A 26290-nucleotide genomic window follows, 5' to 3' on the forward strand; every position below is an offset into this window, starting at 1 on the left:
ACCAGTGCCTCTACTCACACAAACTGGTACAAAGAGCTCCTTTTGTCTCCGACACGTAACAACAAATGTACATGTTCTGTTTACCATTTAAAGTATCTTGGAGAGAACTGTGTGTTTTAAAAAAGCCGATTCCTTGCCTAGATACATCCCCACTTGTGGAAGGATGTAACCCTCTTCCATCTGTTCCAAAGAATGACTTTCAGAGGAAAAGGGGGTGTTGTAGGTTGCTAAGTTTAAGGGAAAAAAAAAAAATGAAAAAGTAAAAAGGAAAAATCCAAGACCACCACACATACTCCAGTACTTTAATCAGCTTATCATTAAGATTAGATAAAATGTCTCATATGAAAAAAAACCCCTTTTTTTTAAAATTCTGCTTCAGTGTATGTATTTATGACTGGTACAAAGAACATTGCCTTAACCAGGTCTTTCCAGCCTTTCAAAATATTTTCATGCAAATTCAGAAAAAAGAGACTGCATTTCCCCTGGGACAGTGAAAGACTCAACTGAAATAGGAAACTTAAAGGCAATACAGAATGTTTCTTGGGGATAAAAGTGTCTCTCTTCTTGATCTACAAGGTGATCTATAAATGCTTTCTGAGGAAAAGCATCCACACAGCCTTTTTAAATAGGTTAGGCATTCCTCTTCCTCAGGCTCTAACAGACCTATTTGAGAAAGTGTTATGAAAGAAAAATAGATAATCCCAGTGATGAAACTGAAGGAAATTTTTGCTAAGACCTCCTATAAGAAAGGCACTGTGCTAGTTCTACCATATCTATACACTATTATCTTAACACCTTTACTGTTTTGTCAAGACAACGATCCAACACATACATTTCTATCAATAAAAGTGAATTCCAACCAAGCAAGTGATCTCCATTTCAAGAAACAAGTCGATACATTTTTCTGAAGACAAGAATTTAAACGAAACCCCACAATGTGTAACTGTTGACATCCTGACTGACAACGTGGTGTTCATAAGGACAAGTGTCTTGGATTTACAACTAATGAGATTTGGGTCCTGCCTTAACAGCAGAAAACAGTTTAAAAATCAGTCTTTAATACTTTCTCAAGTTCTTCTGTTTGCACAAGACATTGACTCTTGTGTTTTCAAATATATGGTTTCCACGTGCAAGTCCAAATAATGCCATTCCATTTTCAAGACTTCTTGGACTGTAGTTACAAAGCAGTTCTTAAAATGAAAGGCTCTTCATGTGTACAGAGAGTACAGCTCTCAATGCTGTACTCACACTGCTTAGGTAAGAATGAATGTTTTCTGACTATCTCCCAGCTGGACTTCAGCAAGCAGATTTTTAATCCCAAATTAAAGAGCTGATGCAGTTTACGGATGTCAAATAACAAAAGACAACTAGCAAAATCCCCAAATTATACAGAATGCAGCCTTGATGCTGGTAACTCAAGTATGTCATTCTCTACCTCTGATTTTAGATACTTTTAAGGTATCAAATGGTTCTGCTATGAACTTTCCAGTGAAATACCTGATATATCTGAAACACAGATACAAATATGTTGATTTCAGGTAAAAAAAATCCAAAATATTTTCAGAAAACTCTTCAGTAAATGAACACAAACTTTTGAAAGTTTATTTTATTCTGGGGGGAGGAAGTGTGGTGCTATCTGTTTTGGGATGGGGTCTTTTTAATAAGCTTTAGAAGACATTAAATAGCAGAAAACCAACAAAGAGCAGAATCTATAAGGGTGTTTCAGTACAATACTCCAACAAAGGGGAAAAATCACCTGTTGAGACAAATTCGTATAAACCTGACCTGAGGTTTAATGATTTGATTCTGTTTCTGTAACTTAAGAGCTGCTTCTACATAACAGACACATGTAACTTGGACCCAGGGGAACTTGGGAGCTTTTTTTAGAGGCAATGATCTTTTGGAAAGGGGTTTACTAAAAAGTCAAATGTTTCATAGGTTACCATAACAACAAAATGTAACACTGAAAAGCCCCTTAATGACACATTCTTAACCAAAATCGGTGCATTAAGAATGGCTATCCTGGAGCTCTCAGCATGATAATTAAATACCTGCAAGGCAAAGGTACTGATTTTTTCCCTACCTTGCTCAGCCTGAAATAGAAATTACATCACTGCCCTTATAGACTGACTATAGGAAGGTCTGATTATACTGACACTGTTAGAATTTGTCTAACAATTGTGGAATCAGAGAGTCATTTCAGTCTGCAAAGGCTTTAGGATCACCCAGTCCCAACACTCCATAACATTAAAGTCTTTGACCAGATTAACTTGGGGGAGTAAGATTCTTTAATGTCAATCTAAATCCTGTGACCTCTTCCGTCACCCATCTTCTCAAGGTGCCATTGCTTCAGTTAAACACCACTACCAGCAGAGGTCAAGATTAGAAAGAAACCTTTAGCTTTTAGTCAGCCCAGGTCAAACCTGACTCAGGTTTTGAACAGAATGACAGCAACACTGCTCACAAAAACCAGCACAGGGAGAACCACTACAGAGAGCGAAGCAATAGGTGATACATTGAATCTGCTGCTTAAAGCACGGAGACTGCTGCGTTTTGTGCTAGTTACAGCAGGGGTTTATCAAGTATGAGGCATAGCAATGAAGTGAGGGGTCAAAACTGCATGAATCCTCACAGCAGGTAGGTGTGGATGTTACAGGGAGTGATGCAATCCACTGGCCAGCTGCAGAGAGAAATGGGATTTTTAAAATCCCAAATGAGTACTCCAACATTATAACCACACCAGGGCAGCCTCCTGGCTCGTCCATCAGGATCACTGCTGCCACACGAATTGGAAAAATGCTCCATTAGCTGGTGCAGCTGTATGAACACTAGACAGGCAATTGCCAAGGAAACACCAGAACATATGCTCACGTGTCATTCTTCTTTCTATATCTGAGATAATATGATATGAATGCAACACAATTCAGGAACAGAAACTGGTGGCTTAGGCAGGGCTCGGGGGAGAGAAGGCAGAGAGCATTGGGAGATGTATGCTAAAGTGATGGAAAGGGCTCGAGGCTCAACGGCTCTCAAAGGGCAGAAACAATGGAATTTAACAGAACAGCAGCTCCACAAGTTCAAAATTAATGAATCAACAGAAAAGTGAGCAAACAGTCTGTGGAGCTGACAGCTGAAGTGCTGAGATAGTCATCAAAAGTAGAAGCACTGGCTTAGCAATTTATCAGGGAAAATGGAGCACAATCATTCTCTTACAGCATATTTGATAAAAAACATAAGGCAGACATGCTGCTTGCCCAGATAATCTTACAGTCCAAATAATTTAAAATACTCTCCAACACAATCAGATCCCCATACAGAGATCACTGATGAACTGTGAAATATTTGCTTTTGCCATGGAGTTGGTACCTCAGTACTTCCAAATACCAAATTCCATTGCTTACATAGTATTATAAACAGTTTTCTGCAGAGAGAATTATCTGGTTCACTGGTTTTATTCTATTCCTGGTTGAATGAACAGATTTTTGACCAAAAAAAAAAAAAAAAAAAAAGTAGCAATACCTTATCCCCATTGACTTTGACAAAAAGCTCCAATGGCCCTATGTAGTACCTACTGGTACTACAAAAAATAAACCAAACTTAAGTAAAGTTGATTCACAAGTAACAAAAGAGAAAGCTGAAAATACAACAACAACAAGAAAAGATGAAGCTAAAATTAAGCAAATTCAGGTGGGAAAGGCCTGGAAAAACATACCAATGCCTTTTAGTCTGAGGAAGGACATGGAGAAGACCATTTTGATTTTCCAGTCTAGTGCCTGCAGTTATATGGCAATTGCATCAGAAAATCATATGGAGTTTTATTAAACTTCCTCTTACCTTACAGTTTTCACCTGAGATAGCCTTTAATATAGCCTTTGCAAAAACCAAAATGAGCTGTTTTGTTAGAAGCACCTGCTCCAGGAACCAGTCCTGTTTCATTACGAATAATTCAAATCAAACACACTTAAATACTCATTGTACAAATTTTCCCATTACCAAAAGAACCCAGAAATTGCTTATAAATACAATTTTATTCTACTTACAATTACGGATATTGTTCCAGTCAATTTTAGAAAAAAATGGATGGCAGCAGAGATCCTCATAACCCAGCCTTTCCTTCTGCCCACAGAGCAGGCTCTGGATCAGGTCAAGAAAGTCACTGCTAACTTTCACATCCTCTGGGAACTTCAGAAATCTCTGCATTAGAAAGAAATGGATTTCTGCTCAGTAGGAAAACAGGCTCAGAACAGGAAGATTAAGTTTCATTATTCTGAGATATGTCAGGTACAAAGGATGAATATTTATAGCACACAAATAAAGCATGGTGCATTTTATCCAAGTAGGTTTTATATGCATTTACTGCAGTAAAGATAAGAACACAAGAACAACCATTCCCCCCCCAGGTAAATGGCATCCCAGGGCACCATCCTATGCTGAACAATGGCCAACGGCACGCACAACTGGAAGAGTAAAGCAAGACACTTCCCCAGAAAATTCTCACAAACTTCAAAAGGTTTGCAGCTTAGGATTTTTTGAATCAGGGATGATGACACCTGCTACAAAAAAATAGCTTGATACCTTTAACACAGAGACATATAAATACAATACAATGCATACATGCCAAATATTTTATGAACACGACCAAGTCAGAGACATCCATAAACCTTTATGTAAAGTTGAGAAAAACAGCCTTTAGTTCCAGCCTTTTTACTTGAGAACAGGGAAGGAGTTCTCTCTACCTGGAAGTTCATGATGTTATTGAAAGTTTTTGCTGAAGTGCCCTCAGTGAAGGGAGACCTTCCATAAATCATTTCATAGGCGATGACCCCGAGCGACCACCAGTCACACTCGGGGCCGTAGGAGGCTTTGCCATCCCCCCCCAAGCCTGTCAGCATCTCTGGTGCCATGTAGTCAGGTGTGCCCACAGGGAGCCTGGCATTTACCTAGGAGCAAAGATAAACCAAGTGAAATCACAGCACTTTCTGTTCAGTGGCATCTTGGTAATTAAAAAAGAGTTTTATTTTCCCTTCCCTCCCCCCCCCCCTTTTTTTTTTTTAATGAGATATAATTTTCAGCCCTCCCAGTGAATTTTAAGAAAGCAATTTTAAGCCAAGCTGCTAAGTGCTGGGTTAAGGAAACTGCTCATAAACAAACAAAGCAAGCTATTTGGTATAAAGAGACAAATTATCAGAGCTAATTGTTATTATACAGTACAAACTGCTGAAGTAGAAAAGTAGCATCCCAAAAAGAATACAGAAATACTAAACTGATGTTTGTTTTAAACAGGAAACTTACTCTGCTTCAACTAGCATTAACAGACACATCACAGCTGAAATTTCAAATATGGTCAAGTTCAGACATAAATATTTCCTGCCCTCATGACACTCTCTGTTACCCTTACCTCTTTACCTAGTGTTCATGACCAGCAAAGTACTAATATTTGAATTTCTGAACTGCTTAGAAAAGGTAGCTCAGGATGCTGAATTATTTTTGTACTGAATGGCATAAAGAATGAAACAAAACAGCAGGCAGGCTAACACAAAAACCTGTGAGTAACTGAAGAGATAGTGTGAAGAAAAAATTTAAAAGGAAAATGCAATGCAGAGAAAATGTAAGAACAGGGAAAACAGGATATTAAGAATCACATTACAAGGAAAATGTTATGGAAAAATAAAAACTGTAAAACAAGATAGAAATACAGTACTGAACTTCACGTTCTCACTTAGATACATTTAAATTTTAAAAATTTTCACTGGAAGCTGTATGCAGTTACCAAAACTTACAAGCAACTTATAAAAAAACTCCACTGATTTAGATTTCATGCAGTACTTTCTGGTGAGTGAAGCCCAGAATATTTAAATGTGACTCATTTTGATCAAGAACTCCCCACTCTTCAAAGTTATGTCACCTTAGTTACACCAGGCACAATTTTCATCCCAAGTATAAATCCATGTCCTCTTTAAACACAGCATTGAACAGCTGTAAGAACCTGTAGATGTATGATGTTGTATCACAGTGCAGCACCATGAGAAAGCAGACTTACCCTTACCTTTCTTGTGTATTAATATTTTAATAAGCAAATATGTCTCTACTGAGGGCTGCAAAAGATACTTGAGTTCATGCTTGAAAAGCCATTCACAAACGGAAAAATACAATTGTGAATAGATTCCATAGTGGACAAGAAAGGCACAAGAGAGAAGAGCAAGGTGCAATTAAAGAACAGATACCAAGTTAGTTTTCCCTTTTCAACTGGACTCTCCAAACAAGCCACAAACAAAGTTGAAATCCACGTGATTACCGTTTTGTTTACTGTCATTTTGGCAGCTGACCCAAAGTCCACCAGTTTGATGTGTCCTGTTCGGTCAATAAGAACATTCTCTGGTTTGATATCCCTGTAAGCCAGAAGAAAGCAATCAGAACCTTTCCAGACCATTCCTACTGTCACATCCAGGTAACAGGCTATCCCTATTCAGCTCTACTCAACCACATGATTAAAGCCTTTCAAGCGGGGGTCTTTTTCCAAGCAAATATGGAAGTGTTACAGTTCCCCTTATTTCATGGAAGGTCAATAACTATTGGCAGCAGATGAAAAGAGAAAGTGATTTTGCACCTTGATCACATTGTAACTGAGCTACAATGAAGTGTTTTTTAGTCCTCTTCCCAAACTCCCTCACAACTTATTCTGCACATCTTCCAAATTCAGCCAGTGACCTTGCACTAGAAGGCCATAGCCAAGGCTCTAAGTGCAGCCACTACAAACTCTTGGAACATAAAATACATCATGACATTTCCACACCCTCAGAATGGAATGATTTTTTAAAATACCAATATGATTTGAAAATGCACACAGTAACAGTCTCCAAGCCTTGAGAGAAAACTCCGTGACATTTAACTACACCAACATCCTATGCTGCCCAGTTCACCAATCAGCACACAAGAATTTTTAACAATTACATTAATTTCCCATAGTATTTGGTGCCAAAAGCAGCAATCCATGGAAAAGATTTAGATTTTTCATAGTGCAACATTAAGGCTTCTTTTTACTGAGCCTCCAGAAAAATACATGTAACAATCCTTTCTTGATATTGGTCTGAACTTTACATCAAAGTTAATGCCCTGAGCTACAATTATAGTTGGGAGCCTGATTAATTTTCTAATTTTGTCCTCTGACACAGCATGTGAAATACTGAAAGAGGACAGAATATAGAAGCATCCAAAGCAACCTTTACATACCGGTGGACATAACCCATCTGATGGACACTGTGAATGGCCAAAACCAATTCTGCAAGGTAAAACTGCACCATATTCTCATCCAGCTGGTCCTCATATCTGTTTAAGAGTGACAGCAAGTCCCCTCCAGGCTGATACTCCATAACCTACATACAATTTTAAAGAGATACAAGATATTTCATTCAACTCCCCAGCATGACACTGGGCACATATCAAACAGTGCTATGTAGTGCAGGAAAATTTACAGAAAATGAGCACATGTCAAGCATCACATTGTTCTTTAATAAACCAACAACAGTGGTGTTCCATAGAGGAGGAAATCAAAGACTGGGTATTACCAAGTAGAGATTTTTCTTGTCTTGAAATGCATAGTGTAACTGTGGAATCCATGGACTGGTGCTCTGAGCTAATATGCTACGTTCTTCCTCAAAAAATGACACCTGCCAAAAAAGTATTCAGTTACATCATGATGAGAGGGAGTGAGAATATATAGAATCCCCCAGTTTTAGAAAAACTTGGCACACATCACAAAAAATTACACAGAAATTATTAAGTGCTGTTTCCTGGGCAAGTACCTAGAGGTAGTACCATACTCTGCTTTTTTGTGAATCTGTGCTCCAGAAGGGAGCTCCATTTTAGCTGAGTTCCATTTCTGGAGTCCAACCATTTCACAGCCACAAACAATGCTGAGGGATATCAGGAGCAACCTTACTGCACCACATATTGGGAACAATGATGTAGATATTGTATAAATTCACGAGGTCTCTCACTGAGTATCTCTGTCCCACTTGTCATCTCATGTCAGCAAAGGTTAACTTTGTTTCTCACCAAACTATGAGAACAACCTCCATTATCCCTTTTTTAAGTTTCCAAGTAACACATTTCTCAAGCTAGCGAGAGGCTCTCCATAAAAATCCAGTCACCACAGTTTGCCTTCACACCCACTCTTGACATTCTACTTCGCTCTTCAAAATAAAAAAGCCCTTAATGAATAGATTGTCTAAAAATTCAAACCATCAACAAGATCAATACTGATTCAGTGTTTTCATCACCAGTTTTTCTTTTCTTATATTTAGATGGGAAGCTCTTTACAACAAGGGCCATGTTTTGGTACCTGAGGATGGCACTTCGCCCAGCAGACCCAGAGACTGTGACAATGGCTTTTAAACACAGTAAAAAAGCTACACACAAATCTATTGCTTCACTGAAATGCAGGATGAACTTCCTCAAGATATATTTTTAACTCAGTTCTAATAATAGTGACAGAAAGGAAGTGTTCGACAAATTGCAATTTATCCTCCTACTCTCGTAACAGACAAATATACATACGTGCTCCTGTGCCAGCAAGGACTCCTTGCTCATCACCTTCATAGCATAAACATCGCCAGTGACTTTCTCTCTCACCACTTTGACATCTGCAAAGTGTCCACAGCCAACCACACTCTTTACTTCAAAGTCCTTCACACTGGGTTGCAGTTCCTTTAGTTCAGCGATAGCCTCTGCATCTATAAAAATAAAGCACTTATTTTTACATTTGGCAACTGGCATTTTATAGAAAAGAGACAACATCGAAACTAAGGAATAAAATTTTAAATAGCCCCAGCAAACCAAGACCAAAAAAATCCCAACATTTAGTTCCAGATTCTCAAGAAATGTTAAATCTTTCCAGAATATGCTTCTTAAAAATAACAGCATGCATCAGAACTAGAAAAAGACTGTATCAATGCAGAGTTAAGTCTGAAATATGGTACATACAAAAGGATCAGGAAATGCTAAGACAGTTCCCATAGCAACCATAATTCTGTCCCATTCATAACATCAGAGGCAGAGAACTTCTTTGGTTTCTAATTTCTTTCCAGCCATCCTTTATCAATACAAAGCGTATTCTCCAGCCATGAGGGCTTTATCCAGCAAGTTCTAGTCCAGGGGCAGGGTTTGCTCCTCTGCCTGAGGGAGGCACCAGTCTATTGTCTAAGAACCAACCACAGGCATTTATTGGAGATATTCAGCTCAAGTTTTCCACTGACTAGTTCCAGCCAGCATGCACTGTGATAATCAGTCACTCACGGGAGATTGTTCTAAAAATTCTTCAGACTAGCAGAAAATTACTGTCTGCTAATGATACCTACAAACCATTGGGTGGAATTATAACAGGAGGCACAATGTGTTACTTGAAATCAAATGCCTTTCTGCTATATCTTAATGGAAAAATTGATGGAAATTTTCTTTGTTCTTCCCCAAAAGGAATCTGAGCACATTGTCAATAAAATATTTACTCCCTTAGGACCTGTATTTCTGAAGCACAGAAATACTCTTTACAAGTTACACATGCAAAACTCAGGTAACACGCAGAATCCAAAAGGTGAAAGAGCCAGGGTTTACCAAGCTCCTCCCTCAAATCTTTTTTTCTTGTAGTCATCATCCTGCTCTCAACTTCTGACATCCTTACGTGGTGCACACTCAGAGCTTTGCTGTAGCCAGTACTCACTTTCCAAGAAAGTACCTCTTCAAATATAAATACAGTACAGACTAAGAAGGAGGCACATTTGAGTCACAGCACTTCAAAAGCCACTTTCATTTCTTCTTCTCGGACCTGAACAAATCTTTGCTAAGATTGCCAAGATTTCCACTTGCAGAGATGAGTCTGCCAACTAAAAATCAGCTGCTCAAAGTTCTGGGTTCTAATCAAAGCAACTAAAGCATTACTCTAATATCCAGATTCTTAAGAACTGTTTTATAAAGTGACACCTGAAAATTAGTATAAAAAAACTTACATTTCTTGACAAAGTTCCCAACATGTTTAATTTTCATTAAAGCAGGGTTTCTGCATTCTTCAAACAGAACAAATAATGAATCAAGGATGCCTTCCCGGGAGAGAGGAGACATCTGCTGTTGAGTCACAAAGAGTGGCTTCCCCTGGAAAAAAAAAGCAGCAACAGCAGATGGAGTCTCAGACAACAATGAAAAGCCTCAAATCAATAACAGATGTATAGAGCAGATTATATATTATCCATTTTAAAATCACTACTTCAGAAATTAGGCAAATGATACAGAAGTGTGAGGTAAATACATCAACTCACTATGTCTATCTGAAATAGCTGTTGCAGGTATTTTTCTTTTAGACAAAGCAATCCTTTAAAGTTTCAAGCATCTAAACTAACAGTTTCAAGAAAGCTGTGACTCAAATTTTAACAATCTGCATCCTCCTGATGACTCTGATCTGACTGGCCTTTTCCTTGACACTGCATCATGCAGGTTTTTCCATGGTACAAACAATTTAAGAAATCAGCATCAACAGTAGAAGGAAAAGCTGTTGGACATCAGACGATGAAAAAGCAGCCCCTTAGGTGAATTCATCTTGGAACAAACACACAGCTCCTTCACTCATGAAAAAACTGAAGATTACAGGGCACAGAAAGCAAAGTCCCATCTTTATGTGGAAAAATCCATCAGGCTAAAACATCAACATGCACGAAATATAAGTCCACTTACTATCCACTGAATTTTGTGGAAACCAGAAACACTTTGAACTTCACCTAACTATCCCTTTCTTTTACCCCAAAGGTACAGGCCATGGTTTCAGCATCCAAACAAGCAAAGCTGTATTTTGGGACACTGGGAATGGACGAGGGAAAAACCGAGATCAGCTGCTCCCAGGTCAGATGTTCCTCACCTGGAAGAGCAGATTTAGCCGAGACACTCGGCTGGTGATGGGCTCCATCGGTCCTGCCTCCACTGGATTTCGAGTTCCACATTTAAACTTCAACATCTTTACAGCTTATCTCGTATAAACAATCACCTGAAAAAGGGAACAGGGACATTCAGGAAGTACTTGACTGACTGACTCCAAGTAAAAAAATATGGGTGGCGAGGGATGTAACTTAAGCAACATCTACAATTCCTGGGGGACAAAATTTATAAGTTTAAACGTGCCTGGAGGGCCCCAGCAATTACAGTGGGGAGAAGCACAGAACCAATTACGTTGAAGAAGACCTCCAAGACCATGGAGTCTAACCCGTGAGCGAACCCCACCGTGCCAACTTCCCCGCCGCACTCAGCGTCTCGGCCAGTCTTTCCTTGAACACCTCCAGGGACGGCGACACCACCAACCTCGCTGTGAGGGCGCGGAGCCCCCAAAACTCCGGAGTTTGCAGCGGGCGGACCCGAATCTCCCTCAGAGCTGCGCCATCCCAAGCCCCGTTCCCGCAGCCCCGAGCCTCCCTCAGCCCCCGCGTCCTCGGGTTCCTTCGGGTGCCTTCGGGTGCCCTCGGGTTCCTTCGGGTGCCCCCAAGTCCCCGCGCGCCCCGCTTTTACCGCCGCCAGCGTTTGAACGGCGCGGTGGGCGTGTTGGCTCCTGTCGTCACTTCCGGTGCATCGGCGTGGGCCAATCGCAGGCCGGCGGGGCCGGAAGCCCTGCCCGGGAGTGGCGGCGACCCCGTGAGGGCGGGAGCGGCCGCGGGCTCTGAGGGGACTCCGAGGGGACTCTGAGGGGCCCGCGGTGCCGCGGGGCTTCCCCAGCTCCGAAAGGAGCACAGGAGGGCTTTCGGACACCGCTGGTGCTGCTCTGCCCTCACGGGTTTGCTCGCGCTTGTCGTGTATTTCACGTCTTTTTTTGTTTGTTTGTTTTGTTTTGCCAAATCTTAAAAGAGAAAAATGACTCATTCCCAGTAGTTCTGAGTGGAGCTGGCTGAACCCGACCCTAGACGTCATTGTTGGCAGCAGCTGCTGCCAGGTAGGGCAGCCAGAGGGGAAATTGAAAGGTTTTCAGAAGCTTTAAATTTCCTTCTGTAAAATGCTTGCCTGACCTTAATGACCCTTTTTGTACGGCCGTTTTATTCAGATACAGAGTGATTAACTTTCAAGTGAAGCGCTGGTGAAAGGCTTCCAGCTCGGCACCGCCTCTGTCAGAGATGCATCCGTCCGAAGGTTCAGTGGGATGCAGGGTGACCTTGCGTGAGGATGGATCCCATGGATCCGTGCGGAGATACCAGTGTAGGATATCGGCAGGGAGCGCTGATGTGACCTGCAGACATCACAGGGGTGCTAAACACAGCCCCTTGTTATACAGTGTCTGGGCAAGATTTAATCTGGTAATAGAAACCTCGGTGGCATGGGCCTTAAAAATAATCATGTCGCTGTGAGTGACATAAAATAAGATAGTTTGCTCTCTAGCATATTTTTTAATGATGCTAATACTGTTTGGGCATGTAGCTGATCAAGTTATGGGTTTATTACATTTGACTTTATACAAATCATTTTACAGATTTGTACTTCCTTTCACCTCCCCCAGCCCACCCCTGGAACACCGACATATTTGTGGTGTATTTCTTGTCTCAAACTCACATAGCTGTGTTCATTCCAAGTTACAAAGCCTGAAAGAGTTTTTAAAATCTAATTTATTGTCCGCTACCTGCACTGCCAAATTGGTTTTGGACTCCACTCAGGAGAGTGTCATTGGCTGTGTCTCATCCACATCCGCATTGCCCAGGAGAGATCAACTCTGAGACAGAAATGCAGTAAAGAGCTTCCTGTGCATGAACTGGGCAATTGCCATGGTGTAGTGCATTTTAGTAAAATACCACATCCTGCCCTCACATTGGAGCCCTATCATGTCTAGAGGTGCTCTACCCTAGATTTTGAGCAAGTCTCTCTGTCTGCCATCCAAACTAAGAGAACTTCAGGCTCCTCTGTCTTTCCCTTTCTCCAGCCTTTCTCCTCAGCAAATATCATTAACCCCTTCTGTTTTAACTGCCAGAATTACTGTTAAATATCCACTGTTTCTAATTCCCCTGGGGATATCACCATATCAGCACAACAGGGGAAAGCAGAAGACCCAGGTTCTCCTGAACAGCTCAGTTCTGTATTGTGTTCAAATCACAAGGTGTGCCTGATTCTCCTTCCCTCTTCTCTGCAGGGTGGTGTGGAACAGCTGGCCCACACACTGGGAGAGGAGATGGGTCTTTAAGGGTCTCCTCTCAGGTACATTAGTGCTCCCCTTTCCCTTCAGGACATGAACACTGGCCCTGTGTGTCCCACACAGTATCCCAAATTTAACCAGCCAGGCGAGCTGCTTGGCTGGACCACGGGCCTCTCTCAGCTGCCCGACAGGTTCAGCAATAGCATCAGTTTACTGATTTACAGGTTTATAATTTAATTTTTCCAAATTTTTTTAAGTGTTTGCAAGCAAAGAAGCTGGCTCTTAAAAGCTTTTGGGACAGATACACAGTTTAACTCATCATTTAGGTGAAGACTCAAGTTAGATTAGTCCCCTTTAAGAAGGCCTTTAAATACATATTTTGTTAGAACCAGCCATGTGATACAAGATCATGTACTGTTTTTTGGTTTTTTTCTTCTTTTTTGCTCTGTAACAGACTTAATGTAAACAGGAATGTCTACCAGCAAAATGAAATAATAGCATAAAAATGCAGTTGCACCAGAACTGTTATCAAATGGTAAGAAAACAACTGAAGTGGCAGAGAGGGGAGGGGAGGGCAGGGGAGGACTGTGCAGTTTAGTGCTAACACCTCAGCACCCATTTCTGATGTCTCAGGTAAAAAAATAAACACATACCTGTTCAAAAGAACATGTATTTTCTTTTTCTTTAAATTGATGATCTGAAGTCTTCGGAGTGAAAGCGATGATTCCTTCCCAACTTTGATATTTTTATCAAGAGAAATCATAGTGCACCAGGCCTTTGTAACAGCCAAATTATGTATGACTCCTTGAACTGGCCAGGTGCTCCTGGGTACAACCTCCCTTAACTGGAAGGAGCAGCAGCAGACCTGCAACCATACAAAACAAGGGCTTATCCATACTATTAAATTAATAGGCTGTACAAAAGTGTAACAGAATAAATAGCTCTGTGATTTTTCCCTAAGCAGGTCCCAATATGGTGCTCAACATGTTTTGACATCTCACCATGCATTGAATTGGTTACCATCTGTTTGACATTATTTTATTATAAGAGTAGGGTTTCCCTTGGCCCAAATTCTCCTCCCTCATGCTGTTGCATTGTGCTCCAAGGTGACTGTGCTCCCAGGATTGCTTGTCACTGTAACACCCTTCAGGCTTGCCTGGGGTCTAAGATACCACGTAAATGTAAAAGTGAAGGACCAGGCAGGCAGGTACACCAGCTTTTTGCCAAGAGCCTGGTGCTCAGATCCTCATCCTTACTAACCTCACCATATTTTAATAGGCAGAGAGCTGCCAAGTCCCCCCAACACCATCTGGCTGTGGACTTCTGTATTTACAGCAGCATTGCTCAGAAATATCTTCATCTGTGGAGCACTGAGACACTCGTGGCTGTGCCCAAGGTGCTAATGAATTTATAAAAGCTTAGAAAGCAATAAACAGGGCTTGTGCTAACACAAAGCTAAGAGCTAAGCATGACCAAAAACCTGATTTTTTTGTCCTACCTTGCAAATCTTTCCAGCTCTGTTCTTTCCAGCTTGTAATGCTTCTCATGCAGGTGGGTCTGCAGCCAAGCTTCTGTGGACCCCAGAAATAAATCATGCTCTTCAGCAAGGCCTTTACCATAGGTAATCTATGTCAATCTATAATCTATATTTCTATATGAAAACAATGAATTCTCCTTGATCAGCTCTATCCTTTCCTCTAAGTCACCAATATTTAAAAGAGCCTGTAATAAACCAAGCTCTTTCTCCAAGCCTAACCCTGAGCACACCTGGGTTACCACTTCCTGTTTCAAAATAAAGGGTTTAACTTGGCTGACTCCAGCACTGGCATAAACCCTTGCTAAGTGTAGCTCTCACCACTGCTTAATGGGACCTAAATAATCCATAGATTCCTGACACATTTTGTTCCACTTTCTCTTTCCAAACTATCACAAAGTATCTGACCTGACCTAATAGTCCTTCACTCTACAGGGGATAGGAATATTTGCACAACACAGATTTGGGAAGAAGAGTTGTGGAAGAGGGAAGTAAATTCCTTATCAAAGATACAAAGGCAAAGACAAATAATCACCAGGAAAACAATTACATTGTCTTTCCTTCTGCAGTATTTTTAATTTCCTCCTGAGAATTTTTGGAAAAAGACTACTCTGCTGTCATTCTCCCGGGATAAGCAAAAAGGAAATGAAACTTTAAAAGACCTGAAAGGCTGTTTGGTGTTTCTTCCATAGACTTTCACTGGAAGGTAGGCACAGAAATAATATTCTTCAAGGTTATTTTGACCTAAATATTAAAGGCCTTTTTTGATTTTATTAGCAATATGTTAATAATTGTATTATACAAGTGCTAATGTTCACTGGGTTTTTTAATGTATTGCTTCTATTTTGTTTATATTTACAGAAGTAAAATCCATTAGAACAGTTTCTAAAACACAGGGCCTTCCTATTAGATACATACTTGTCATCTATCTTTTGATCTATTCATAAAAATGCAAACAAACATATGTGATGATGCTCTTCAGACCAAATCCCAGTTGTGAGAGTTCCTCATTCCAGCACACACAGCTCACTTCTGACCACGCTCCTCTAAAACACAGCCATATGTTGGATTTCCCTGTAAGCCAAAACATAATCATGATAAATTTCTGGTGTGACCAAAATGAAATAGTAACAGAATTGGGTCAGTAAGAATCTTTCTTTATGTGTAAACTGAGCATTTAACCACATGAAAGTGAAATGCTTTCTTTAATCATAATTGTCTTCTACATTTTTTTTATATTTAGCCGAAAACAAATCCCTCATTACTTTCCAGAGAAATAATTTATTAACTTGTAGATGCAGTGAAAAGCAAATGATATTTTATATATCTCAGCTTCAGGCTTCCTTTGTGCTATCACAGGAACACCCCTGATTCCACAAAAATTATGTTATAGAAAGCAATTTATTAAACCTCACGATCTGTCAAGACACATGAATATTGATGTGTTCACATTAGCATCTCCTGGAGCTGCTAAAAACTACATTTGTCATGACTTAATGGGAATTACATGTTGCACAGCAACAGGTGACAGGAGCTTAATTAAAGCAAAACTGGTAAAGTATCTGAGCCATTACAAAAAATGTTTTTGTTTAAATATCCTAAAGAACCGCTTGCATGTTTTCATTGATGGGGAAGGGAAGGCAACTCTGGTTTACGAGATAAAACCTAGAACAGGACAGGTGCTGCTTATCAGATGGCAACGGCATCTAACATAACACTCGATTATTCTGGAATTCAGATAGAATAATCACATAAAAAATTGCCATATCCAGTTAATTTTTACTTAGGTTCCAAAAGAAAAAAATAACAGCGCCACTATTATGGGTGAAGAGACAGAATTCTTTTGAGAGCACAATTAAAACTCATTATTAAAATTTAATCATCTGCTGGTCCTAGGGTGAATAAATTCTAGATGTTCACAGCAGGACTCTTTTCTTTGCCTTAAATCAACAAATCCACAGAAAAGACTGAAAAGACATCCCTTCCTCAACTACAGCAATAATTTGCTTGTTTGTGGGTCGGTCATCAGTGCCCAGGTGTTTTGTTACAAAACCAAATCCCATCAGACTGAAGTAGCAAAATTAAGTATGAAAATACTTAAACAAAATATGTCTGTTAAAATGATGCCAGCTTTTTAAGAGAAAACAAACCCAGTCTTTACTAACTCTGATGATTTAAGATACAAAGGTAGACTTGGAATGTGTAATTGAACTGGAAAGAAACTCTTTTTCCTTTGAAGATTTATTCCAAAGATTCCAGTAACCAATAATCTGTGCTCTGCAGCCCTATAGCATGGTGCCCACTGTGAGTAGGGCAAAAAAGAGCAACAGTAGCACTTTGTGCGGAGTATAAATAAAAGCAGCAGATGAGGCAATGACAGTTTAATGTCAAAGGACTCTTCCAGGTAAGACTAAAAGAAATTTAGATTTGACTGCCTCCTATTTTTTAATCTGGAATCACGATTTTAGTACCTTATGGATTTTAGATGTTCTTGCTCTGAGTGGGTGTGTTCATTCCTGTCCCAAAGAACTCGGCAATGACAGCCTACATGTTACTTTATTTAATTCTTCTAAAATTAGTTCTATAATGTTTGCTTGGAGGCCAAGAGATATTTTACAGTGACTCTTGTGGGATTCTCATTTTTAAACATCTCTTCCATGTTAAGAATTGTGATGAATAAGTGATTAAGAAATAACACTGAGAAACACTGAAGTAATTTAAGATTCATAAAGGAAGTGAATGACACTTTCTGGCTGCTTTGGAAGTCACTGCATGGTCAGATTGCTTTTTTTGGAGTGCTCTTCACCATTTTTCATGGTGATTGGCCTGGCTCACATTGTTTTCTCACACTTTTAAATTTCCTTTACTACCTGGAAGGAAAAGGCTCCATACCGAGTATATTCTTCCTCAAAAGAAAAAAGAATTGGGAAGGTGAGAAGTTGTTGCAATGGTGCAATGCTCATGGTCTGCCAAGGAATTGCATTTTGCCATTTTTAGCCAAAGGCTGGGAACAAAAATACAAATCTTGAAAAAGGAATGGAAACTCCATGTGATAGAGTTTCCGTGGAATAAACATTTCCCGAATTAAAAAGTGCTCTAGGCTACTTTTTTATTCTCCTGTGTTTTTAAAGTACTGCAGGTCGACTTTTGTTTTGAAAATAACTTTTTAATAAAAGGTGGGTTTATGCTACTATTTCAAATTCTTCTATAATTGAATTAATTACCTAAGTACTAAGGTAGAATATTTTCTTCTTTCTACTCCTCTCACCACTTATCTCTCCAGTTTTCCTCAGAGCAATGGATCTTGTGCATTGTTTTTCTGAAATTTGAAATGGATCAGATGCAGCATTAATGAATTGTGCCAGTGGCTGAGAACAATTAATAGCAATTAGTCCCTTGAAAATGAGGGGAGAGGTGCAGAATTGACACCCCTCACATCTTAAACCTTTTAAACATGAAGAGCAGAGAGCAGTCAGCTTTTCATATCAAAGAGCTATCAAAAAAAGCCTAATAGCCAACCTCATAACATAATGACAAAAAACAGCAATAACTAAAAAAAAAAAAAAAATCTATCTTAAGTAATTGTTATTTGTTAACAGCCAGCTACCACTTACAATCCTCCAGAAGACAGCATTTAAATCAGTGGAGGAGTCTGTGTTCTGCATCAACCTATTCCTCCATGAACAGATTCTACAAAATAAAGATTATTTAGAATACAAGATGCTAGAGTAGAAGAGATTTGCACACAGACTGCATAGTTTGTTGCACCTCTGTCCTCTCTATGTTCCCCTGGCTTTCATTCTGATGCCTTTCAGTATCCCAGGTTCAAAAGATGATGTAACAACTAGTTCCTGTGATTAAGAACTGCTACTTCTCTCTTGAAAAGGATTCTGTAAATCCTGCTTGTTTTCTGGAATTCAGCTCCAAACTGAGCCAGAGGAACAGCCAGGAAATGCTGGCAGTGGTGTTCAACAGCTGTGTGGAATCTGCAAAAGTCTTTCCCCCTTACATGTAGCCTCTTGGGGCAAAAAATGCTATTCCACATTCAGAAATATCCAATAACCAGGCTGATCCAAAGTATTTATAAACAATGAAGGTGCAGGAACAAGGCTGTCGCCCCATGTCATTGCCTACCCAGCTGTGGTGTGAGAGGACACAGCCCCCAATGCATCATTCAGCAGTACCAACACATCAGAAAATGGCAACTCCTAAATAGCATCTCCCTTTTCATGCCTACCAAGTCATTTGCAAAGGGCCATTTCTGCCCGAGCTGCATATAAATTGTAGGTTGGTAGTGGATTGCTGCTCTCTGGCTTCATCTGCACAGAGCTGCGTGCCAAGACCACGGCTCTGCAGGACCTCAGTCGTAAAGAAGAAAATGATCAATAAGCCTGGGCAGCTTGTGACGCTCAGTGACAGATCTATGGCTGTATTTTAATTTAGACAAAAATAGTTAACAGCGCAGTTGCAAGGGAAAAAAAGTCATCTGCTTCTTATCTAATGTGTCATTCAGAAATTCCTATAATTGATCTTCATTGACAGTTTTTGCAAGCTCACTCACCCACTCTGCACATATTGTGCTTCCTGACATAATTCCCGACATAGATGATGATATTTCAACAGAGGAAGCTTGTTAAATCAGGTCAAACAAAATAAAGAATTAGAATGTGCTGCAAGTCCTTGCAGCTGTCTGTCTTTTCACCCTTCCCCCTTATCCCCGTCAAAAAAATACAAAACAAACAAAAACCATAAAACAACAACAACAAAATGCACACAAAACAATACAAAACCAACTTCCAAATACTGGATTTTTTTTTTAATGGGATAAAAATACAAAATTCAGCTTTGTTAAATGTTGATTGGCTTCTGAATTAAAATACATTATTTTCTCCCAAGATGCTGGTCTATTACTGTTGATCAGACATAACTGCCAGTCTTTTATTGCTTCCACATGGTTTAATTTTCCCTGGAAGTGTCATATATATTCTAATGATCTGCTGAATTAAAAGAATTCTAAATTGGTTCCCAATTGATGAGATAGTGTTTCTGAGATAGGACAACAAAGGGCATTTTCTCTCACAGACAAACACAAAAATTCAGGAGGTGATAATAGGTCCTCAGGTGTCTGAAAGAGCGATACATAATTTCAGAGCAACACAAACAATAGATGCATTTTCCATTTACAACGCCTGTAAATAAAGAGGAACATAATGTTTCTGTTTTATAAACACAACCACTAGCCTAGGCAGCGTTCTCCGACTACTCAAACCACTCTTTATTCTTCAAAGAACTGAGATAAAGGAAGGGTAAAACAGACTAACAACTAATAGATACAATTAATGATAGCAGAAAGACAGAAAAGTTCAATAGAAGCATGTTAGAATAATAGATACAAAAGGCTGGCACGGGGGAACCCCATTTTAATTTCTATAAATACAACTCTAGCTTTTAAAATAAAACATTTGAAGGGCAGAGTGGGGCACTTTTCCATAGAGGTAGATTCCTTTATTCTAGACTCTTTTTCCAACTCTAGGTGCTAATTCTATAGCAGTTGAGAGATGATTCCCATAAATCACCTCCGTGACCCACAGGCCTTTCCCCCATTGGCTGGGGCTGGCTCTTAGGCTGTGCTGCTGAATGATTTTCCAATTTCTGGTAGCTATAGCGCTGCAGGTTGTTTATGCTACACCTTATTGGGCTGATAAGTCATCAGGAGAGAAAGAGAAGCAACCAAGGGTGATGCATGTGCAGACACACTAAAAATCACAGTAAGCTCTTGCTTTTCATGCCCACAGCAAGTTCCCAGGAGGCTTCTGCACTGGGCAGGGATGTTGGTGTGCTTTGAAAAATGAGACATTATTTCCTGAGCTCTGCAGACATATCATGTTAAGTACAAGCATCTCCTTTTTTTCCCACTGAGTAAGTTCTGAAACACGCAACAAACAAAAACACTTGAAGGGCAAACCCATAAATATTTCAGCTAGTTGTATATAGGTTACTCCGTTGGAGTTAAATAACTGGAGTAAAACTGACACAGTGTGTATTTTATACTGAATAGCGCAAAACTGACCCAGGGAGCAGCAAGGACTGTGAGCCAGACTGTGGAATGGGAAGCCATACGGGCTCTTCTGCAAGGATATTCAATAATGGAATGTTTGGAAGGTAGTTGCTGCCTTAGTTTCTAGTCTTCACTGAAATTTCTTCATTTAAGTGTAAATTTGGGGAAGCAAAACTCATCTGTCCATGTGATGGCTTTATATGTAAACAGTGAGGGAAAATTAAAATTAATTAAATTCTTCACATAAGGCTACATCTGACACTGACCTAAAAGAGGATGACTAAAATAGGCAAACCCATGCTTATTTAAACTAAGATATACTTTTAATAGCAAAGTGTTGCCGAAAGAAACCAGATACCCAAATAAGTGGGTAACCCACAGCACTGAAATAATGTACAAAAGAAGATTTTTGATGTCTTTTCCCTTCCTGCTCAACAAGGCTGATTTCATGTTGTTCTGGGCAGGCAAAAGTGTGAAGCTTTATAAAACAACCTGATCTCCAAGAGAGAGAAGAACTACAGACCATTCAGCCAAACCCAGAGCCTGGATTGCTGTGGTGTTTTATCAGTCTCTACATCCGGGATGAAAGGCCATAGTGTAAGAAAAATATGCACCAAATCTTTATATCTTTCTACAGCAGCATGTCAACAGATTCATTGATCCCAGTGAAGAGTATCTGGCTCCCTTTTGGTCACATCGCTGCCTTCACACACCCCATGGGAGAAGTTGGCTGTGAACTCACACCTAGGCTGCACTAAATGTTCATAAATGTCATTCCCAACGCAACTGAGCTCACCCGGCCCCTGCAGGCATGGAATGCTGTACAGCAAAATGAAAAAATGGGAAACAAGAATAGAAAGCACTTTATTAAGGTAATGCTCACATCTAAATTTCACCCCCATATAGATAATGTGTGGGTGAAAATTAGATTTAAGCAGTTAGGCTAATGCTGAATATTTTAATGACAAATATGGTCTATGCACTTCCTAAAATGTCTAGAAGTATGCAAAGGAATAATATGGGAAGGGCAAGATAGAAAGAGAAAGGAAACTTTTAATCTTAAGGTTTATTTTTAGGTGATCTATTGAATGAAAATTTGGCTTTTCCTTAGAACACCCACACCCATGCAGCAGAGCAAAGATTCTGATGAATGTGATACCCAGAGTATCACAGCTTTCTCCATGGTTGTTTTTTTCATATAATGTAGTCAGTTAATTAGATCTCCTCTGATCAATCATTGAATTACTGCTTCAAAAGGCATTACGATATGATGAGAGTGCCTCGCAGCAGTTAAACACTTTGATTTTTCTGTCCTAACACATTTACAACTGATGTCAACTAGGTCCTCCCAGCAGGAATAAAGAAATACTTTTTTAAATTACAAAAACAATTTATCTCACAATTTAAAATTTAAAAAAATTACTGTAAAATGGACCAGTAAAATTACTGTAATATGAATTCATTCTCTCCATTGGGCCTTTCTAGTATTTAAGACCAATCTCTTTCATGTTTTCCATGTTCCTTATGTTTTGATCTCAAGCCCTCTGGAGCTTCAACATTCTCTTTTGCTCTTGTTCTATTCAATTGTTTTATACCATCACTGTTACATATCTGTGACTTCAGCTGCGTTACAGCAGCCCCTTCCTTGATCGTTGGGAGTCTGACTCAAAAACCAAAGCAGTGTAGTCATTGCAGAGATATTGACAGGAACTCTTTTTTTTTTTCCTTTTGTGACTTGGCTCTTGAAGAGAAATTGTGATCTAAGGGTTAAGACTGTAGGTCACATCTTGATCATGAGATTTGCATGCCTCGGCATCAGGGACTGTTGGCAAGTTACTGCCTTGGCTTCTCCTCATCCCTCTGTGAAAGGAGAACAGGGATTACAGGACAATGTCACCCCAAGAGTTGCCTCATTATAGTTTCTGTGGGGAGCTTTGGACTCCTTGGAAAGCAGACAGTACAGCGAGGGGTGGTGTGTAGTTTTGGGAAAGGTCTGGTTTTGCTTCCTCTCCAAAAGCAGATGCCATGTGCCGCATCCAGGGATCTTTGCACGGTGCTGTACAGAGGAGCTTAGGCTTACAGTAAAACAAGAAAATAAATAAGCTTTCTACGTCCTGCTTTTGTTTGTGATTCAACTCCCCAAATGGGGAAAATAAAGATACATTGGTTTTCTGAGCAGTACAATTTATGGAAAATAATTTACTTTTTAATCCTACAGAAATACTTTTGCCAGAAGAAAACTGTTCTGCCGTTGCCTTTCCAAAAGGATAGTGTAGTCTGCAGGTAATTAAACAAGAGAAAGCAATACCCATAATTCAATAGTATATCTTAGCTATTATTTGCCAATTCTTTTCCTCTTGAAAACTCCTGTACATTATATGAGCTGAAAATGGAAATCACTCATAGTAAGTTTCATTTCATTGTGAATTGTTCTCATACACCAATATGTAACCACATTTGTGAGAAACCCAAATCTTTTCCTGCCAGCTGAAGCTGTCCTGCACTCTTACAAAATCTGCTATTTTGAGTTTGAATACCTGCTATGTGGGCAGCAAACCCCAGGGAGATGACACACCAGTCTGGCAACTCGCCATGCTGTGAAACGGAAGGGTGCTGACAAAACTGAAGGGGATTTAGAAACCAGTAACTAGGATGGGAAGGCACAGGATTTTCATTTTTCTGGAGAAATTAAGGGAAACATACTACCATCTGGAAACTGGTTCCCTAGTACTTGCAGGTCTCCCCATGGCCACGGTGACACTGCAAAGACAGATTTCCAGGTGCCTCCAGAGCCAAGAGGAGGAGAGGTTATTGCTCTGACCATGCAGAGCACTCCTGGGGCTCAGGGAGACAGCGTGCTCCCTGTCCTGTGAGCTGAACATGTAAAAGGTGACAATGTTCTTTTTAATAACTCAGCTGTTCAAAAGAACCAGAAGAGATTGCAGTTTGAAAGCATGAAAAAGATGCTGGGGAATAGCACTGACTACCTCAAGCTAAGGCAGGGTTCCTCATCCATGTAGAATGAGCTTTAGCTCACCAGGAGCAACTTAATTACTTCTGTTCAATGGTTTTCCACCCACATGTTTATCATAGTTGGTGCTCTTGGAAAGTGCTGAGGAAACAGCTCAGAGCATGAAAGGGGATTACTCTCATAGGCAGTGGGTGCTGCAAAAGCTCATCTGAAAGCTTCTACACTGCACATACCCAGGATACCACCCCCTGGGCAGGATTGTCTGGCTCCTAACGATGTGACCACAGAGCAGATCCTGTAGGGGCATGAAGGTGCTGGTATTTGCATCAAGGAGTTAACACCTCTAAGGACAAGTAATTACACAAATAAGTATACAGCTAATAAAACCTGTTATCCTGTACTTTTTACTTCAAAATTTCTTGTTCCCAAGAAATGAATCAGGCCTCTCTTCAAATAATTTATAGAATACCAGTTTCCATAACAACATGATTGCTCAATGAAGCAAAAATACCTGGCAGAGTTGCCATTATCATGAAATAATTGACCACAACAGTGAGTGAAAGAGGCTGCATTAAACCCCACATTGCTTTGTGTCAACGTGGTCAATTACAATCCAATAATGCCAGATCAAAGACCAGCATTCCTAAAACAAGTCATTACAAATCACAGCATATCCCTAAGAAGCAGAGTGAGATCACAGTGAACAAATAATTTTCCCTACAACAAAGAACAAAGTCATGTCCAATCATTTAATGGTTGCAGAACTCCATGGCCCACACCATGACAGGTAATTTTAGGACTTAAGGGTCTGCTTTAAAGAAATACAAGCAATAAGAACAAGAAATACAAGAATAGCTCAGTTTGTGCCTTCATATGAGCAAAGGCACAAACTACTTTTTAATTCTTAATAGGAGTGTTTGTTCCACAAAGGCTTGGCAAAATTGGTAAGATTCAAGAGGGAGAACTCACACCCACTGCTGGAAACACCTAGTTCATTAAAAAAACCCCACAGCACCAGTCTAGATATAGATGTACATCTCCTGATGAAACCATTACCTCTTTACTCTTCCTGTGGGCTGCAGAAGCAGCCAGCCCATGGCTGGGTTTGTGTGGGAGCACTCAGAGCCAACACCTCTCATGTGAGTGTGCAGTGTCACCCTGCATGTCCCCAGCCCAGCTCTGCAACCTGTTGTTCTCACCATGTCCCTGAGACATTTTTTGTTTCTTTGCAGCTCCTCCAGCAGCTCTGAGTAGCTCCAGCAGTCTGTCACCTGTTGCCAAAGGCACACTGCAATCCCAGCAGCTGGTGCAAGGATGTGTGAGGATGGGGGCCCTCTTGGCATAAGTGTTGGAAGATCATCCCACTAAGAAGGAGCCAGCTTGGATCCTGTGTCCTGAGTCTCCCTGGAGCATGGTAAGTCAAGAAGGAGCCTCAGGTGCAAGGCAGCATGTGTGTCAGATCAGGGCCAGGTGTGAACCAAAGTCAGCTTATTGGTGGGATACCCCAAACAGATCAATCTGGCCTGAAATATTGGCCATGCAACTCCTCCAGGTCCAGAGTAGTTCTGCTTGTTCCTGGCAATGTCAGTTTTGTTTTGGAGAAACTGTTACAGAATGCTTCCAAACTTCACAACTCACAGAGACTAAAACCTATAGTACAAAATAGTTACATCTCTAACTCCTATGTGCCATATTACAAGTCAAACTGTTCCCCCATTCTTTAACCTTTGCACCCCTTGCTCCTTACACAGGCAGAGTGAGCTCAGCATGGTTGGCTCTGTCCTTGGGCACTCCTGAGTCATCCAGGCCATGCTTTACCCCCTTAGCAGTCAAGGGATTTTTCCCCTGACTTCAATGTCATGAATCACCATGGTGGATGAGTGGTTTTTCTGCTCTGCCTGATGTGATATTGATAAACCTGGGAAGCAACAAACTTGTCAGAAACTCTGTGGAGGTATTGAGCCTTGAGAAAAATCAGGATGGTCTTTTATTTTACTACATCTTGCTTGGCTAACACTCATAACAGCTTTCTTTCCCTTCTGTTTAATGATGAATCTCTGGTTTTTTCACCCTTACCAAGCTCTGCAAATACAGCTTCCCATCCTGTATTTCCTCTGCTCAGCATCAGGGAAAATCTGGGCACGCAAATACTGGATAGGTTTGGGCATTACAGAAGCAAGGAGAAAGAAAGGTCACACGTGAGTCTTATCTCTGGCTTTGCAGTTCTGGCCTGTTTTGCAAGCAAGACACACGTGTCCTTTAATTATTCGTTAGGATAACTGCAAACTCTCTGAGGCTGCCTGCACCTCTTGCAGCAGAGGAGGCTGTGGCTGTAACACCTCGGCACAGAGGTACACAAACAACCAGAAAAAGTAAAATATTTGTCAGAAATAAAGTCTGGGGAAACAGAGAGAAGAATAAAGCAATTAATCATTCAGAAAGGGGGGGAGTAAGGCAGGGAGGGAGGGAGGGAGAAAGAGAGAGAGAATGGCAAAAGAAACCTGATAGCTTGTGCTGCCTCCCCTGGAAGTCTGTCAGCCCACTGGCAGGAAGATTAAGGATGTTGATGGGAATTCCTTTCAC

The 26290-nt window shown here is 40.4% G+C and overlaps 1 protein-coding gene across 11 annotated transcripts in view; it reads right to left on the bottom strand.

Annotated features, from left to right (window-relative positions):
- CIT (citron rho-interacting serine/threonine kinase) overlaps positions 1 to 11592 on the bottom strand; it is a 68084-nt gene extending 56492 nt beyond the window's left edge. For 5 of the 11 annotated variants that reach the window (XM_058422787.1, XM_058422786.1, XM_040080719.1 and 2 more), the window contains exons 1-9: positions 11161 to 11517; positions 10901 to 11026; positions 10002 to 10143; positions 8557 to 8732; positions 7566 to 7667; positions 7231 to 7373; positions 6296 to 6389; positions 4737 to 4940; positions 4041 to 4194 (exon numbers count right to left, since the gene is read on the bottom strand). In XM_058422787.1, coding sequence (XP_058278770.1) covers positions 4041 to 4194; positions 4737 to 4940; positions 6296 to 6389; positions 7231 to 7373; positions 7566 to 7667; positions 8557 to 8732; positions 10002 to 10143; positions 10901 to 10996 — 1111 coding nt within the window. In that variant the 5' untranslated portion in view covers positions 10997 to 11026; positions 11161 to 11517. Of the gene's footprint in view, positions 1 to 4040; positions 4195 to 4736; positions 4941 to 6295; positions 6390 to 7230; positions 7374 to 7565; positions 7668 to 8556; positions 8733 to 10001; positions 10144 to 10900; positions 11027 to 11160 lie in introns of all 11 variants that reach the window. The other 6 variants (XM_040080716.1, XM_040080712.2, XM_040080710.1 and 3 more) reach the window with 6 other exon arrangements.
- Between the last annotated feature and the right edge of the window lie 14698 nt (positions 11593 to 26290).

This window comes from Hirundo rustica, chromosome 17 (assembly GCF_015227805.2).
Source record: "Hirundo rustica isolate bHirRus1 chromosome 17, bHirRus1.pri.v3, whole genome shotgun sequence".
In the NCBI taxonomy this organism is placed as follows: Eukaryota; Metazoa; Chordata; class Aves; order Passeriformes; family Hirundinidae; genus Hirundo; species Hirundo rustica.